Raw genomic sequence first — 19,846 nt, 5'->3', positions numbered from 1 at the left:
CAGAGTTAAATCACCAACACTCAATTGAAGATTGCTTAATTAAGACACTTAACTTTTGCTCTTTATATTGTACTTTTTTTTTTTTTTTTTTTTTTTACAAATTTTATTATGTTGAAAGGAGCACTGAAAACTCTGTAGCTAAAGTTAATGTGGGTGGCCTAAACACTGTTCCTGGCCCCATTAGCCTAGTTTGTTGCTGAAGACATTATCAGGGAATAGTTCGTCATGAATAATTCAGTGTTTTAGTTCCACTTAGCTTCACAGACACGCAAAGCAGCACCACGGCGGAAACTTTCTTCTGGAGTGTTTTCCTCTTATTTTTCTGTTGTTTTTTTAAGTTCTTGGTGAGAGAGTCACAATATGTTGGGCTGGCTCAAAGATGGCCTTGATAGTCACTGACTGTGGTAAAATCGCAGCGATTTCAAGCAGGGTTGAGAAATGAGCCATATGCCAATGTTCAAACCACAACGCAGACTTTTGTCAAGAATTTTTTTTAGAAACTTTTCAGCTTTCCAGTACTTTTCATCCTGAAGAACCCTGTCATGTTAATCTAGTTTAATATCTGTGTTAATGTACATTAAAAACAACGAAAATAATTGATTTTATTAAAAAGAATTGTTTTTGAGGTTTGTATGGTGCTGCACAGCATTTGGTCATATGTGAGTTTTGAATTGTTTAACAGCCTGTGTAATGTCATACATGTTTTCATTTCCTGCTGTCTCCAAGAGACATACCAGCTGACTGACTGACAGCTTACTAACTCCCATCTCAACAGCGTTCAGAATTCTGTATTTCACTCCGAGAGGAAATTCAGCCAAGCTCTGTAGAAATGTCTGGAATATTCCTAAGAAATGCGTTATTTACTTTAGGCAGGAACTGTCAGAGGAAACCTCCACCGTTATGATTTCACTGTGAACCAACACTTTTGAAATGGAACTTAACTTTTGATGGTCTGAAGTATATCTGCCAACTGTTCCACTTTATTGGTGAAGCTGAAATATACACATTTCAAAAGTTTGGAATCAATAAGATTTTACTTTTATCAATCAAGGATGCATTAAATTGATCAAAAGTGACCTTAAAAAGATATATGATTACAAATAATTTTATTTCAAATAATTGCTGCTCTTTTGAACTGTCATTTCATTAAAAATCCTAAATAAAATGTATCATGGCTGTTACAAAAAATAGCAAAGCAGCACAACAGTTTTCACCATTAATAATTGTAAATGTTTATTGAGTGCCAAATCAGCATATTAGAATGATTTCTGAAGTAACATGTGACACTGAACACTGGAGTAATGACTGTCTAAAATTTAGATTTGCCATCACAGGAAAAAAATCTAATTTTAAAATGTGTTCACATGGAAATATATATTTTTGTAATATTTTTTGTAAAATATTAAATTTTTTACTATATCTTCAAATGATCAAATAAATGCAGCCGTGGTGAGCATAAAACACTGCTTTCCAAAAAAAAAACAAAAAAAAACAAAAAAAAAAAAACTTGCTGACCCCAAAACCTTTCAAATGTGGTGCATTAAGATGTCAAAAGTTTACATACACCTTGCAGAATTTGCAAAATGTTAATTCATGAGTCTCTTGTTTGTTCTGAACAGTTAAACTGCCTGCTGTTCTTTAGAAAAGTCTTTCAGATCCCACAGATTTTTTTGGCTTTTCAGTTTTTTTGTGTATTTGAACCCAAGTTCCAACAATAACTATATGATTTTGAGATCCATCTTTTCACACTGAGGACAACTAAGGGACTCATATGCAACTATTACAGAAGATCCAAATGCTCACTGATGCTTCAGAAGGAAAATAATGCATCAAGAGCCGGGGGTTTAAACTTTTGATCTGAATAAGGATGTGTAAATTTTTCTTATTTTGCCTAAAAAACAATTTTTACATTTAGTACTGTTCTTCTGAAGTTACAGAAGATATTTGCATGTTTTCCAGAAGACAAAATAAGTCAAATTTACCCTGCTCTTCAAATTCAAAAAGTTTTTACCCCGTGGCTCTAAATGCATCGTTTTTCCTTTTGAAGCATCAGTGAGCATTTTAACCTTCTGTAATAGTTGCATATAGTTCCTCAGATGTCCTCAGTGTAAAAAAAAAAAAAAAAGTATTTAAAAATCATACAGTCATTGTTGGAAAGGGTTCAAATACACAAAAATGCTAAAAAAACAAAGAATTTGTGGGACCTGAAGGATTTTTCTGAACAACAGTGGGCGGTTTAACTGTTCAGGAAAAACAAGGAACTCATGAACAGAAAAATAAATAAACAAATAAAAAACACAGCTGTGGATCATTTAGGTAACAACACAGTATTAATAATCAAGTGTATGTACACTTTTGAACGGGGGCATTTTTATAAATTCAACTATTATTTTTTTGTAGACTTTGTTAAATATCTTAATTGGGTCAGTACTAAATAAAAAAATAACACATTTTGTATGATCCCTCTTATTTTGGTAAGATAATTAACATTTCACAGATTCTACAAGGTGTATATAAACTTCAACTGTATGAAGAGCAGAAAATGTGTTCTTGAAAATGATGCAAATGTTAGTGACACTAAAGAAATTTCAGTTCTCAATTATAGTATGTTTTGTATGTGACAGCATGCAATGTAATTGTATATTGATTGATGCATGTGATTTGAGTGATGTTTATATGTATTTTTCATATGTTTTTCTTCTTTACAGACTTGCCAAAAAATCTTGGTTTGGAAATTTTATTAACCTCGAAAAGGAGGAGCAGATCTTTGTGGTGATTCGGGACAAGCCTCTGAGCTCCATCAAAGCAGATATTGTACACGCCTTTCTCTCTGTAAGTCTCCAATGAGTATGTCAGTTGTCAACATTTACTCACACTAATCTCGTTCCAAACCTTTTACTTTTGTGAGGTAAAAAAGATGCAAAAGCAGCATAAAAATATCAGAAGTTTCAGTCTTGTGTGCTATATTTGTGACCCTGGACTACAAAACCTTAGTCTTAGGTAGCATAGGTAATATTTGTAGCAATAGGCAAAAATACATTGTATGGGTCAAAATGATTGATTTTTCTTTTATGCCAAAAATCATTAGGGTATTAAGTGAAGATCATGTTCCATGAAGATGTTTTGTAAATTTCCTACCATGATTAAATTTAATTTTTTGATTAGTAAAACGCATTGCTAAAACTTCATTTGGACAACTTTAAAAGTGATTTTCTCAATATTTAGATTTTTTTTTTTTTTGCACCCTAAGATTCCACATTTTCAAATAGTTGTATCTCAGCCAAATATTGTCCTATCCTAACAAACCATACTTTTAAAAAATGTATCCTTATGACTGGTTTTGTGGTCCAGGGTCACATTTAAATTCTTCTAAAGCCAAGTGATTGCTCTGTGTGACTACAGAACAGCATTGAATTTATTCACTGATAATCTTCTGCTCTAGTGGGCTGTTAAGCTCTGCGACCAAATCATTGAGTCAGTTAGTTCAGAGTTGAACACATCATTCTGACCAGTTTTGTGAACTGTATCAACTAACTGATTGGAAATATCTGACTCAAAATAAAGATTTGTTGGCAAATCTGATATCACTTAACTCATGAATGCACAAAAAAGAGCTAGGATGGACGTCAAGATTTTCAGTGAATAACAAGTTCCAGCCTGTTCCTCACACAAATCATATGACTTCAGAAAAGTCATATGGACCACTTTTAAAGAGCTTTATTGTAATTTTTGGAACTTGACAGCCCAAGCTCTCCTTCACTGTCATTATATTGAAAAGAATATCCAGGATTTAATATTAAAAACTTACCTTTTGAAGAAAGAAAGTCACTGGTTTTCCAAAGAAATTAGTAATACCTCTTCATAGGAATAGTATGGACTTGGTAAAGGTTTTGGGACTTGTGGGGGAAAAAGTCATGAATACGATTGGAAAATTGTGGTCCTAAAAATAGTCACACTTGTACTTCTCAAGGTCAGTCAAAATCGAAATTGGAAACTAAAGGGAAACTAAGTTCATCTAGTGAAAATGTGAATGAAGCTCATTTTTTATGTGATATCAACTTAAATTTTGGAATGCAATTTTTTTTCCCTCCAGTTTTAGAGTAAAACATGTTTTGGAAAACACATTTCATATAAAAAAAATAAATAAAAAAAACAGTATTTTTGTGCATATTTCATAACAATAAACGTAAACTACTTGTTTGAATAGTGACTAAATGTAAGTCTGTATTCCAAAGCATTCAAGATTTCCGACATTTTAAAGGGTTAGTTCACTCAAAATGCAAATTAGCCCATTATTTACTCACCCTCAAGGCATCCTACAGTAGGTGTATATGACTTCCTTCTTTTAGATGAATCCAATTATATTAAAGTTATGTTAAAAATTGTTCTGGCTCTTCCAAGCATTATAATGCCAATGGTTTCTTTTCAACAGTCTAAAACAAGTCCAATAAAGTGCATCCATCCATAATAAAAAGTTCGAATAGATGCATTTTTGTGATAAACATATATATATATATATATATATATATATATATATATATATATATATATATTTAAAGTGTGATAATCACTTTTCTCTAGCTTGCACTAACAAGAGCACATGAAGTGATGAACGCGGACACGCAGTGAAGCGAGCAAAATGAAACAATGGTTACGAATTAGAAGTAAAAACTGAGGATTTGTAAAGACAAATGTCGGAGGATTTCGATATAAGCCAAAAGGAGAAGGAAGCTTTGCTTTCTTTGCTCCTGTAAACAAACGTTGGTTTTCGCAAGGCTCACAGGCGTATGCACTATGTAAACGTCCTTCCTCATCCACCCAGAACATATCATAGTAATTTACTTATCCTCCAGACATCCTAGGTGTATGACTTACTTCTTTCAGATGAATGCAATCAGAGAGTATGTTAAAATTTTTCCTGGCACTTCCAAGCTTTAGAATTGCATGGGCGGGTGTTTCTCTTCATCAGTCCAAAACAAGTCAAATAAAGTGCATCCATCCATAATAAAAAGTGCCTCACATGACTCTGGGGGGTGAATGAAGGCCTCCTGTAGTGAATCGATGCATTTGTGTAAGAAAACTATCCATATTTAAATCTTAATGATCACTTTAATCTAGCTTGCACCAACTAGTTGTACATGGAAGCGCTGGGTCTCGCAAAAACAGCGTTTGTTACAGAAGCAAAGGAAAACTTAAACTCCTCTTGGCTTATATCGAAATCCTCCGACATTTTTCTTTACAAATCCTTGTTTTGAAAGTGCCAGGATAATTTTTAATATAACTCTGATTCCATTCATCTGAAATAAGAAAGTCATATACACCTTGGATGCCTGGAGGGTGAGTAAAAAATGGGCTAATTTAAATTTTTGGGTGAACTAACCCTTTAAGTTGGACATATGGACATTTCATTTTCATATCTGTGCTCATAAAATATAATTCAGTACCCTAAAATAACTAAAAAATTAGGGCTGTCAAAATTAACGCGTTAATTACGCGTTAACGCAAATTCATTTTAATGGCACTAATTTTATTAACGTGCACGATTAATGCAGTGCGCATTTTCTGTTTGACCCACTACCTAGCCCATAGTTAAAGAAATGGATACACAGTGTTGCCAACCTAGCGAAAAGTGTCTAGCAATAATACATAAACACATAATTGGACAAACCTAATATAGTCTCTGAGGTTCTCCGGTTTTGCAGAACGAGCGCGAGGTCTCCCAATGCGCGCGCACCTCTCTTTATATCTGCGTCTGCTCTGTTCAGCGAGCGGCAGTGGAGCGGCAGCGCAGATATTGCGTACTTGCACTTTTTCGTGCGTACTGACACTTCTGCCATATTGAATGAATGCAAGCGGAGTCTGTCTACGTTAGGATTAGTGCTGTGGGATTGATGCGTAAAGCCACATACGAGTATGCAAGCGAAAACTGCGTATTATATGCACGTCAAACACATGCATATCATATGCACGCCAAAGTTTATTAATAGCACGCCAAATAGAAACAGAAAACCGTGCTACTAGTACGCATTTTCATGAGACCGGGCTCTCGAATCAGTACATTATAACCAAAACAATACATTAAAAAGTAAAAAAATAAAAAATAATAACATGGAAACAGTTTTGTTGAGAACTTGGCTGCATCAAATTACAGTATGTGGGCACCAAGAGGCAAACAAATGTAATAATAAATGTACATTTTGCATGTTCAGAAGAAGTGAGCTGCCCTGTCCGGCAAATAATATAAACAGGCTTGTTTAAGTAAATTGCTCAGTGCAAAGAAAGAGAAGTAATAGGAACCTGGTATTTCTATGTTCTTTTTTTTTTTTCATGTGTCGAATAGACATGAACAAGTTATTTGAAAAAACATCTATGACGTTTGAAACATGTCTAGTCTTCATCTTCTATGTCAAGTATGGTTTCACTAATAATAAACATATATGTGACGCTGGACCACAAAACCAGTCATAAGGTTAAATTTTAAAACATCATATGAGTATACATCATATGAAAGCTCAATAAATAAGCTTTCTATTGATATATGGTTTGTTAGGATAGGACAATATTTGGCCGAGATACAACTATTTGAAAATCTGGAATCTGAGGGTGCAAAAAATCAAAATACTGAGAAAATCACCTTTAAAGTTCTCCAAATTCAGTTCTTAACAATGCATATTACTAATCAAAAATTACATTTTGATATATTTATAGTAGGAATTTTACAAAAAATCTTAATGGAACATGATCTTTACTTAATTTCCTAATGATTTTTGGCATAAAAGAAAAATCAATAATTTTGACCCATACAATGTATTTTTCTATTGCTACAAATATACCCCAGCGACTTAAGACTGGTTTTGTGGTCCAGGGTCACATATTTGCTTAAAGCATCCATATTTGTCCATGCCAATGTTGATTAGAGTTTTAAAAAGTATTAATTTAAGGTACATTTAGAACAGATAAAAATGTGCGATTATTTGCGAGTTAACTCATGACAACCATGCGATTAATAAAAAATAATCGATTGACAGCCCTACTAAAAATACAAAATATGAAATAAAACATGATTAAACTGAAATACAGAATATTTAAAAAAGGGGGTCGTTTTTGATCGCCACACATAGAGCACGGCATCAGAGGAGTAAATAACTACAGAATGTTAATTTTAGGGGTGAATAGTTTCTTTAAGATATTTAAAATCTTTTTCTCTCAGATTCCCAGCCTCAGCCACAGTGTGGTGTCTCAGACGAGTTTCCGGGCAGAATACAAGTCCACGGCCGGCCCCACCGTGTTCCAAAAACCAGTGAAGTTCCAGGTGGACATCACCTACACCGAAAGCACGGCTGCCACCAAGGAGAACGGCATCTACTCTGTCACTTTCACACTGCTCTCAGGTAACCATGCCGACAGTGAGAAGCCCATTTTGATGTCATCAACTTGCTAGCAGCCAATAGAAATGCAGAGGGATGTGTGTGGGTGATGGAGAGGCTGCTTGATGATGTTGAACTTTGTCTCTCGCAGTGGTGAGAGAAATTTTTTTTTCTCTCTCCCTCTCTCTCATTCCGCTAGCAATCCCTTCCTCCATTACACTCCCCCTCTCTTACGAAGACGCTGAAAATAGACCAACTGCTCGAGGGGGTAATGGAAAAAATTAAACTAAAAGAGGCCTTTTTGCCTCCTGGTAATCACTATGCCTTTTCAACCTGCTGTGTTTCAAAGGACAATCCAAAAAGATCCCGCACCGCTGGTGCCATTACTGCAAACCCTGTCCCTCGCTTTTCATTCTCCCCCTCGCTCTTTTTTGCTCTCTGGGCTACAAACGAATTGAATCTTGTTCTTAAAGTCACACATTTTAAAGTGCATGTGTGTGCACGTGTCATAAACTCCGCCGTGGGCTGAATGCACCATAAAAATCAGCCCCATCCCATTAGACTTTATGAGGCAGCCGCTAGGGGGAATAAACCCAGGATGTGTCAGCATAAATGTGCATTCATTTCGAAAGACACGCATGTAACAGTTTGTACAGGATCATTGTAAAACATTCAAATGGATTTCTGTGTGTGTGTGTGTGTGTGTGTGTGTGTGTGTGTGTGTTCCTGGCAGGTCCCAGCCGACGCTTCAAACGGGTGGTGGAAACGATTCAGGCTCAGTTGTTAAGTACACATGACCAGCCTGGTGTCCAGCAGCTGTCTGGTGAGTGGCCAATCACTTCACTGACACACCTCTTTCTCTGGCTTTTTCTCTCTCTCTTTCTGCTCTCTTACACAGCATCCTGAACATGCATGGCGCCTAGCCCACCCTTGCAGAGCACTGAACGCTGCACACACCCATCAAGGTCAAATGAGTCTTTCCAGTGTTTAAAATGCTTGTTAGAGGTGGTTTCAAAGACATGCTGTCAGATTGTTAATATGAAAATAAACTTCTCACAGGATTAGATACAATGTATCCACCGTTCCATTATGTCGGATGTGATGTCTTATCTAAAGGTGCTGGAAATACACATTTGACCTTATCAAAGCACTTTGCACAGAATTGCATTGCAAGGCACTGGCACACATGCACACATTCTCCTTAGCATTCACACACACTCACAGTGCATGCTAGAGCACACTCGCCTGTACAACAAGGGTTACATATACATATCCAGGAAATTTCTTACAGATATCTAAATCAAACCTGTGTCCCAAGTAAATGATTGTGGCTTCAAATTGGTCATTCTACAAGGAGAAATGTGATGGGCTAGACTGTGGTTCCTGCTGGAGATGATGAAATGAAAGAACAGAGAGATCCTCTGCCTGTCTTCCCACATGGCTGTTTGTGCACATGGTGAAGAGCCTGTTACAGCTCCCTCTGCTGGACAGCCCCAAAGCAATATCACTGAGTAATATATAAAAGGGAGTTCATAATACCATAATATCATTTTGCATTATGTCTACTGTGCACAATAAGCACAAAATACCTGGATGACTGCCAATTCTAGTGTAATGGAATACTCAAAGGGAATCTATGTAGTGGATATTTTATTAAACGGGACAAACACAGATTTAGTTCAGAAATGATGATTTAATCACTGCCTGTAATGTTTAGAGTTACGTAAAGGCTGGAATAGACTGTAAAACTTTTAATATCTGATCAGTATTAATATCTGATCAATATCTGTATACGAATAAAGACCGAGGACTTTTTGAGTAGTTCAGAACACAATGACCTCATGTGGAAACATGCGCCTTGTTGCATGTGTTTTAAAACTGACTGAGAATACACTACCAGTCAAAAGTTTTTTTTAATGTTTTTTTATGGAATTCTCTTCTGCTTATCAAGCCTGCATTTATTTGATCCAAAAACAGCATTTATTTGATCCTGATACAGTAAAAGCAGTAATATTGTGAAATATTTTTTACTATTCAAAATAACTGCTTTCGATTTGAATATATTTTAAAATCTAATTTATTCCTGTGATCAAATCAAGATTTTCAGCACCATTACTCCTGTCTTCAGTGTGACATGGTCCTTCAGAAATCATTCTAATATGCTGATTTGCTTTTTAAGATACATTGTATTATTATTATTATTATTATTATTATTAATATAATTTTTAAAATATTTTTTTATTATTATTTATTATTAATAATATGTTTTTTTAAGTAGCAAATCAGAATATTAGAATGATTTCTGAAGGATCATGTGACTGGAGTAATGATGCTAAAAACTCATCTTTGAAATCACAGGAATAAATTATATTTTAAAATATATTGAAGTAGTTATTTTAAATAGTATAAATATTTCAAAATTAATGCAGAGAAGACTTCCTTAAAAAAAACTTTAAAATCTTACTGTTCAAAAACTTTTGACTCGTAGTGTATACATGCCTGATGTCCTTCAACTGAATCATTGTCAGAAGCTAACAAAATCAAAGTCTGTGCCTATAAAACACTATTTTCTGATTTTCTGTGAAATCTGTCAGCTCAGATCTGCAGACTGGCTCTGACTTTGAGCAACTAGCGTTGACTTGTCCAAACTAAAAATCAGAGCCCAAATATTGGCAAAAGTCATGTACTGTATTCCAGCTTTAAAGGGATAGTTCAATTACTCACCCTCACGTCGTTCCACATCCATAAGACCTTCGTTCATTTTCCGAACGAATATTAAGATATTTTTGATGAAATCGAGAGCTGTCTGGCCCTGCATAGACAGCAGTGCAACTACCATGTTCAAGACACAGAAAGGTAGTAAGGACATCATTAAAATAGTCCATGTGACATCAGTGGTTCAAATGTAATTTTATGAAGTTATGAGAATAATTTTTGTGGTCACAGAAAACAAAAATAACACTGAACCATTGATATCACATGGACTATTTTAACAATGTCCTTACTACCTTTCTGGGCCTTAAACGTGTCAGTTGTGCTCCAAAGATGAACGAAGATCTTATGGGTTTGGAACAACACGAGGGTGAGTAATTAATGACAGATTTTTCATTTTTGAGTGAACTTTCCATTCAATTCTTTGTCTTTTGAAAGTAGTAGGCAGTGTACAGTGTAATGGTAATGTGCTAGTATTCATTCATTACTCTTAATACGGAAGGTCAGTTTGGACTTTTTTTGTGAGTTACATTCAGTGCAATACCTCATACGGTGCATACTGTATATTTATATTTTGTCAAACAAGTCATCTATGTATTTCATGCTTCATACAAAAATATTATTGTGCAAAGTATAACCTACATTCTGCATACTTCAAAAAATAGTAGCCTGTTTTCAAACAAAACCCTTCTCTGTCAATGCCTCATTCTAAAAATATCCATAAATCAGGCTATGCAATTACATTCATGTTGTGCATTTGGACTGTCTTAAAGAAGAGAGCTGTTAGCAGGATCGTGACCCACCACCAGTGTAGCTTTAAAGATGTGCCATCCTCTCACCCTGTCAATCACGCCCTTCCCTTCCCCCTGGCTTTGCCCTTCACCCCCCTGCTCTCCCACTGCTGTTGGTCATGGCGGCTGTTGAGTGAATGGGCATGAGAGCTTGAGTGTCCTTACTGACCGTGAGCAGACCTGCACAGCAGTGAGCACCAGCATGCTTCACTCTCAACAGATGTGGCAACGTAATAAACATCTGTGCAAGGAGGTTGAATCACTGAGTTCATGTCGTTACTGTAAAGTCAATGGGGTGCACTGAGAATGTCATTTTAGGCTGAATATATGATTTGATTGGACATGTTACAGTAATATGTCATGTTCCTTTGACAGGAAAGCGTTCAAAGGGTGGTAAGAGGTCTATTTTAACTCTTCTGCCACAGTGTACGTCACTTTATCATACACACGCTGTGCAATGCGTGGCACTTAAACACAGAGACCCTTTAAAGGGATAGTTCACCCAAAAATGACATTTTTGTCATCATTTACTCATCCTCGTGTCTTTTCAAACCTATAAAACTCTTTGTACTTGGAATAGAAAAAACAAATCTCTTCATAAAAGTATGAAAAGTCTTATGGGTTTGAAACAACATGAGGGTGAGGAACTGATGACAGAAATGTCATTTTTGGATAAACTATCTCTTTAAATTTGAAATATGCAGAGATGTGTGTGTGTTTGGGAGTGTGAATGCATGATCTCACTTGATAGTTCAATCCATGAAAGTTTAAATTCTCTGGAGTGAAAACGCTTCATACATTCTTCATGTTGTTTTTCTCTCCGTATTCAATTCTTGCATCATTTTACTTGGATTTTGTGGGTCAACTGTTGCATCTGAATCACTTTGGTGAAAGGCCTCATTAATTTAAACATTTAATCAGCACCGCTTATGAATGTGTTAAACCAGGTTTTTTTATTTGAAGATGATGTTTGAGCTTTTATGTTAGCATGTTATCTCAGCACCTCTTTCTCGAGACACTTCTTTCATGTTGATCATTTGGGACTTTTACAGTAGAAGCAATCGCTGTATAATGAGGGGCAGAATCCTAACGGGACTAGTTTTCTCAGCGTGACCTACTTATGTAGGGCCTTATAAATACAATAGGAGCATTAAAACAAGCAACAGTGAAGTCTGGTATGTGTTTACTGTTGGATTAGTTGTAGTTTTGAAGGAATAGTAATTATTAGCAATTATTTGTCAAGTAATCTCACTGGCATACACAAGATCTTAGCAACAATACAGTAAAACACAAATTTTATAGCTAGTTTACAGCTGCTTTTGTTGTCAGTTCAGATTGGCTTATCTAGTGGGGTTAAATTCAGGAACATTCTAGCTACAAATATGATTTTATCATGTGGGCGAGACATAAATCCATTGTCTTTAGCCTAGAGCTATTTCACTGGAGCTCAGCACATGCCCCATAAGAGAAAAATAGCCATGTTGCACTGGTCATTTTCTGTGTCTGCAATAGTTGCCCAGTATAAAGCTAAACGGAGATGAACATTTGTAATGGCTCACAGTAGAAATGCTGTGTCTCAAAGCTGCCACAGCTGTCATGTCTCTTTGCGAGTCTCTTAGGCTGTGGCAAAGCAGCCTGTCTTCTAGGGAAGCGGCAGTTTCGAGCTTTCTGTCATGATGTTGAGAGGAGTCCAGATTGTATTGAGAGACTCAGAGACAAGCTCTGGAACTAAAGCAATCTACTCTAGTGTTCACGTAGGCCGTGGTCTGCCATGTTACAGCTTGTGCTATCGGGCCTCTGCTGCTCAGTCACTTATGAAATTGGAAAAAGAGGTGATGGTTTGCAAGCCTGTGTTGGTGTCAAATAGGGTGTGTAGTTAATCCTTCTGGGCCAGCTGTCAGGTGTATTCAGAATCTGCAACAATTTGTACCACTACATTTCAAGCCATTTATGAGATTTCATTTTTGGCCTTTGATCTGAATTAGAAATGAAGAATTTAGCATAAATACATTTAGCTGTATATGTACCAGGGTGTAAATGTATGCTCTATTTAATTGTGACTCTTTACTGAATTTAAATCATGCAATATCATGAAATCATTTGTTCATGACTCATTCAGTACAATTGTTTTAGCAACATTTACAGGGTCACTAACATATGCCCCAAACAGTGTAGTCCAATTGAACTAAACAACACAGAGCATGTAAATTGATTCAATAAACTTTTAAGTGAATCAGAAACATATAGTATATAGTATAACCGGTGTCATCTGATTTGTAAATGAATAATTCTTATAAAAAACAAATGCATGAACTTACATGCAGTGCAACCAGTGTTGTCTGATTCACGAAAAAAAAAGAAAAAAAAATTATAACCCAGTTCTATTAAGTGAATCAAAAACATACAGCATGACCAGAGTAGTAAAATTTATAATAAAGTTTATCAGAAACATGTGCAACCTGTAAAGTCTGATTCACAAACGTTTGATTCTTTTGAACCTGTTCTATTAAGTGAATCAAAAACATAGAAAGTGGCTAGTGAAGTCTGATTCACAAAAAAATATTCGTATGAACTTTTTTTTAGTGGATCAAAACCATGCAGCATGACCAACATCTAGTCTAACATCTAAGTCTAATTCACAAATGATTGATGTACCTGTTCTATTAAGTGAATCTAAAACATACAGAGTGACCAGTGTAATCTGATTCACAAAAACATAATTATAATGAGCCAGTTCTTTTAAGTGAATCAAAAAGTGCAACCAGTGAAGTCTGATTTACAAACAGTTAATGCTTATGAACCTGTTCTGTTAAGTGAATCAGAAACATACAGTGCAACAAGTGAAGTCTGATTTACAAACGCTTGATTTTTTTGAACTTGTTTTATTCAGTGAATCAAAAACTTACAGAGCAGCCGGTGTATTCTGATCCACAAAAAAAGAAATGGTTTTTTTTTTTATAAACTAGTTCTTTTAAGAGGATCAAAAACATGCAGCATGACCAGTGTAGTCTAATTAAAAATTTACTGATTCTTATGAACCTGTTCTATTTAGTGAATCAAAAACATACAGAGCAAACAGTGAAGTCTGATTCACAAATGATTGATTCTTTTGAACCTGTTCTATTAAGTAAATTAAAAACAGAGAGTGGGCAGTGTAGTCTGATGCACAAAAAAAACATGAATCATGAAATTATTTTTCTGTGAATCATGAAATTATTTTTATTCCAAGTAAATCGAAAACATGCAGCATGACCAGAGTAGTTAAATTCAGTTTTTCTGATTGTTTCTTTTGAGAAGAGAATCAGAAACATATAGTGCAAACAGTGAAGTCTGATTCACAAATAATTGATTCTTTTAAACCCATTCTATTAAGTGAATCAAAAACATATAGAGCGGCCAGTGTAGTCTGATTCACACAAAAAAACATTCTTATGAACCGGTTTTATTAAGTGAATAAAAAAAAAAAAACATAGAGAGCGGCAAGTGTAACCTGATTCACAAAAAAAAAAAAAAAAACACACACAACTGGTTCTTTTAAGTGTATCAAAAACATGCAGCGTGTCCAGCGTAGTCTAATTTACAAATGATTGATTCTTATGAACCCGTTTTAATAATCAAATTAGAAACTTAGAGTGCAACCAGTGTAGTCTGATTTACAAAAAAATCAAATAAAATCTTATGAACTGGTTCTTTTAAATGAATCAGAAACATGCAGCATGACCAGTGTCCAATTCACAAATCATTGATTTTTATGAATCTGTTCTAATAATGAATCAGAATCATACAGTATGACCAGTGTAGATTGATTCACCGAAAACTGATTCTTGTAAACCTGTTCTTTTAAGTAAATCAAAAGCATACATCATGATCAGAGTAATTCAATTCATGAACAAATGTTTATTAAGAAGCGGTTCTTTAAAAAAATAAATCAAAAACATACAGCGCAACCAGATTGCCAGCTATTTTAAAAGATTAAAAAGCATGCAGCACAATCAGTACTGTCAGTTCAGTTCCTGAACAAATTAATATTGTGAACTGGTTCTTTCAAGTAAATCAAAAACATACAGCACGACCAGAGTCGTCTGATTCACTAACCAGTTCTTTTGAGTGAATCAATCACACACCGTTCATTGTTAGGTGTACTCATGCATTTTTACACCACTAATTTCTATTATATAGCCTACCCTACCATATACAGCATTTGCTAAATTCTTCATTATCTACGTCATTGACCATCTACCTTAAATTTCGTTTCTAATGAATCAACACTGTCACATCTTTCCATTCCATCCAGTGATGATCACAGATCAAATGGAGACTGCCCAGCCACAGATACTCACTACCACAATAAGACCTTTGAACAGTAATACAGCTGTACTGTCAAACAGTTGAACATGCCTGCAGATGTGTGCTGTATCCGTGTCAGTGTGTTCTGATACATGGCTTGTTGTCTCCAGTTAATGCAGTCTCGTCCTGCCTCTCATCATCTCACCTTGCCTCGTCTGTGATCCTCATTGTTCATGTATTTGTTCTCTGTCTCTCTCTCTCTCTCTCTCTCTCTTGTTGTTCTCCTCTTCTCCCGTCTGTGCACCCAGGCAGCCCATTGAGTAACTTCTTTGACGTAATTAAACAGCTCTTTTCAGACGAGAAGAACGGGCAGGTGTCCCATCCGCCCGGCACGCCCAAGCATGCCAACAGCAAGAGACATGAGCCCGAGCCTAATGACTCCAAATGTTCATCTGGCCAAGACAAAGCCAAGATGGCACCTTCAGTTGGGACACAGGAACAACCTTAAAACCAGGAGAAAAACTAGATTACTAGTTTTAAAATAAAAAATAAAAGAAAGGATACTGAAAGCCTCTACAAAGTTTTATATAAAAGGAATGAATATTGAAGTACTGTACGTACTGACCCGACACTTTACAAAAGGCGCATACAGACACACTCGCCTGTTTTTATTTTTGTCTCTCCAGTGTTGTTTGTTCTTCACGGTGTCTCTTTATGTTCTGTTTTATGATGCCTTTATTTATTTCTGCTACCAGGAATTATCCAGAAAACGTGTTAAAGCCCCAAGTCCTGCTCTTGCACAAGATTCATGTATGGCACATTGAAGGAGGGCACATTACACAGGAAGTTCAGTACAAGCAGCTGAGGGAAACTCCTCATTCTGATGCATCTAAACACCCCAAACACCAACAAGAGCTCCAAACTATTCCTCAACTCCTTCCTCCTGCAGCTACTGTACATACAGCCACACACGTCCAAGGATTTGGAGTGAAGCCTTAAAATAAAGATGTTTATGAAATCTCACTAAGCTAACCCACAGTTCATCTTTTTTTTTTTTTTTAATCCTTGCTCGTCTATTTTCCTCCCCGTTCTCTGCTGATGCACACACAAACACAAAGCCGTACATACAGGACATCGTTACAAAAGGACAAACGGCGACTGGAACTCTGGATATCATGACGCACGTGTTTGAGGAGTTGCCCTCGAGGACCGTTGTTGGATTGTATTCTTTTCAATGTAGTCTTTCTTTGTGAAATGAAGAATTTAAAACATTTTATGGACTCAGTGTCATTGCTGTACAAGATTTGGAGATCCTATTTGAAGAATGGTGGGGATGAACTTTCGGGGGTGGGTCGTGGGACTGGGACACGGGGGTGGGAGGGGGGGGGGCGTCACAGTAAATGATCTATTCTGTTGTACAGACTGAAAATATTCCTTATGTAACAAATGTCTATCAGTGACATTGCTTAGATGAATTGTGTTGCCACATCCTGTTTTTTCTCATGTAGCGTTCATGAAATGTTAGTTTTGAATGACAATTATGCTTAATGTATTCGAGGGTTACTCATGATGTCAATTTTGGATTTGTATTTATTTGGATTTGTGTTTAATTTTTATTGAGAAACATCTGCAGGATTCAGAGACCTTTTACCCTTTTTTGTAACTTATTTATGCATTTTTGTCTTTTTTTTTTATTTATTCAGCTGGGGAATATTTATATATCCAAAACCGGGTGGTGGAGATTTTATTGTTTGCATCAGGGCGACTCATGCGATTGTTTGAAGGATCTTGTGTTTTGTGTACGATAACACTTATCCGATTTTGTGAATGAAGCACTCTTTCTTTCCCAGCTTTGACCAGATTAAAGAGCTTGTAGTATATGTTAAATTATTTACTGGTAATTTAAGAATGTAGACTAGCCTCTTTAGGGTGGGGGGTGAGGGATAACGAAGTATTGATATTTGTCACTCATCTCATTGTGCGTGTAAAACAGGTGGACGAGCTCAAATCACATGTTGTAAATAGACAACTTTGGGCAAACGACTTTCTTAAAACCATCAAGGGGATCCTGCTGCTCCTGACTCTATCTCTCGTATTGCATGTCCGACATTCGGCTTTAATTTGCATGATGTTGTGGATGTTAGATTTCTCCTCCCCTTCGCCTTTTGCATCACCATCGACTTGTTTCCTCCGTTATCATGTCTTCATTTTCAGTTGGTCGTTTTTCTCTCATCTCCCTTATCGTGAACGCTTTCTCGCCATGTGTTCTGCTGCATCATGCTCTCGGGATGGGGGTCTGGGATGCCATAACACACCATCACTTATGGGAACATACGGCGTGGAGAATAAGCGGAGATGTAATCTAAGCAATACACATTGTTGTCCTTCCTATTTTGTACTTTGGGAGAAAAAAGGAGCAAAGCTGGATTGTAATGTATCACGGATTTGATTAATACCGAGCGGGAAAAATAGAATCGCCGCTAATGTATCCCCTTGTAACTACTGTGAACAACTTCAGTGCAACGGAAATAAATCCATTGACTTTGGGACGTTGTATGTGTGTTTGATGTTTTCTCTGAAATGACCATCCCCTCACCTTATTTATTTAACTTTTTTTCTTGACCATAAATGGCACAAAATTTCAGCACTCTTGGCCTAAGCTGGTCGTTTCAGCTGGTCGCTGGTTTTAGCTAGTCAGAACAGGAGACCAGCAGACAGACCAGCTAAAACCAGCTACTTCCAGCTTAAACCAGCCAAGCAGCTTAGGCTAATTTTAGTAAGGTTGTCAGTCGAAACATTATTAAAGGTGCCATAGAATGCATTTATACAATATTTTAAATTGTTCTCTATCTACATAGAAGGTATATGGCATAGGAAAGGGCAAAAAATTCTCCACAAACGGTTTTACAGGTCCATTTACAACCCTAGGTTTTGTCCCTAGAATGAAATGGTCTGTTATTACCTTATTTGGAAGGTTCCTGAATAATAATGAGGAGCTCTGCTCTGATTGGCTGTCTCACAAAGCAGCTCGCTCTCACACAGCAGTAAGGAAACACATGGAGGAATATATATTTAATTATAAAACGGTTAGTTCCATTCCTCAATTCTGATTGGTCAGCAGCTGTGTTTTATTCACGATACAGCACGGCTACGACCGCTTCACTCAACGTTCTGTGTATCATTGAACATCCTTAGCAACCACCCTTAGCAACGTAAACAAAGCTTTAGCAGTTAGGGACTACTTTTTACAGCGGAAGGCAGTTAATGATTTTACTTCATGAAAACGTACAACCTAATATATATAAATTAATATATATTTTTGATATTAATATTTTTATTGTGTGGTAACCATTTTATAAAAGCAATAAGGTACTTGAGGCAGTGCTGTATCGTGAATAAATCACGGCTGAAGGGGTTGCAGGCACTCCGCTTCGCGTCGTGCCTAACAACGCCCTACAGCTGTGATTTATTCACGATACAGCACGGCCTCTCGTACCTTATTGCTTAATTACGGAGCTCGAGCTACTATTAATATGCATGGCATTGAAACTGCTGTTTTGAATGCACGATAACTTTTTAGTTTCACTTTTGAGATCGGCGATTGCACGTGCTCTGTGTAACGTTTTACTACAGCGGCAGTACTTACCACATTTGACAAGTTTAGATGCTGTCAGCGGTGATCAGGATCTGCAAATCATATTCTTTTTATGTGGTAAGTGAAATCTTATGTACTGCAATGTAACAGGCTAGCGCTAGCAAGAAGCTAACCTTGTCCCTTTAGTGGCTCGCCTTATTTTATTAGAACGCCTTATTTGTTTTCCGTTGCTTTCTGAGTACAGACACCAACCATCCCTGCACTTAACATCCCCTGCACAACCAGGAACATAACATTTATTCCCGTGATCTGCCATTTTCGCTATTGTCCTATTGTTTTTTTCACAATAGCCTAGCTGCAGAACGTCTGATGATTGGGCGATGCAAATGTTGGGGCGTAACTATTAATGATCGTGGCTCTTACGTAATATTTGCTGTACGATGGTAGCGATGGTGTTTGAGACTCACGGTATGTCATGTCCATGTACAGAACTGTTATTATTCAACTATGCCAAGGTAAATACAGTTTTCCATTCTATGGCACCTTTAAGGCTAAATGATCTAATTTTGTGGCTTTGGAAAATAGCGATCACTGACATTTTACAGTTGAGGCCAGAAGTTTACATACACCTTAAACAAGATGAAAAATAAGAGGAATCCTACAAAATGCATGTTACTTTTTTTTTAGTACTGACCTGAATAAGATATTTCACATAAAAAGACATAGTCCACAAGAGAAAATAATAGTTAAATTTATAAAAATTATAAACACGTTCAAAAGTTTTGTTGTTACCGGAATGATTCACAGCTGTGTTTTTTATTTATTTATTTATTTGTTCATGAGTTCCTTGTTTGTCCTGAACAGTTAAACTGCCTGCTGTTCTTCAGAAAAATCTTTCAGGTCACACAAATTCTTTGGGTTTTCAACATTTTTTGTGTATTTAAACTCTTTCCAATAATGACAGTGCGAAAAGATGGATCTTAAAATCATACAGAGGACAACAGAGGGACGCATTTTTCATGCACCTGTCAAATTTGCGATTTTGGGCTTTTTGCTTTTTCATAGTGTTTTTTTTTTTTTTCAGGCTAGTGGAA

At 36.3% G+C, this 19,846-nt stretch overlaps 1 protein-coding gene across 7 annotated transcripts in view; it reads left to right on the top strand.

Annotated features, from left to right (window-relative positions):
* brsk2b (BR serine/threonine kinase 2b) overlaps positions 1–16,495 on the top strand; it is a 174,069-nt gene extending 157,574 nt beyond the window's left edge. For 6 of the 7 annotated variants that reach the window (XM_073835928.1, XM_073835924.1, XM_073835927.1 and 3 more), the window contains 4 exons: positions 2,709–2,832; positions 7,211–7,391; positions 8,101–8,190; positions 15,466–15,906. In XM_073835928.1, the coding sequence (XP_073692029.1) occupies positions 2,709–2,832; positions 7,211–7,391; positions 8,101–8,190; positions 15,466–15,665 (595 nt within the window). In that variant the 3' untranslated portion in view covers positions 15,666–15,906. The other variant, XM_073835925.1, reaches the window with a different exon arrangement.
* Positions 16,496–19,846: the final 3,351 nt, after the last annotated feature.

The sequence above is a fragment of the Garra rufa genome, chromosome 3 (assembly GCF_049309525.1).
Source record: "Garra rufa chromosome 3, GarRuf1.0, whole genome shotgun sequence".
Classification (NCBI taxonomy): Eukaryota; Metazoa; Chordata; class Actinopteri; order Cypriniformes; family Cyprinidae; genus Garra; species Garra rufa.
Note: the sequence above shows the minus strand (reverse complement) of the source record. Positions and strands in the feature narration are given on the sequence as shown.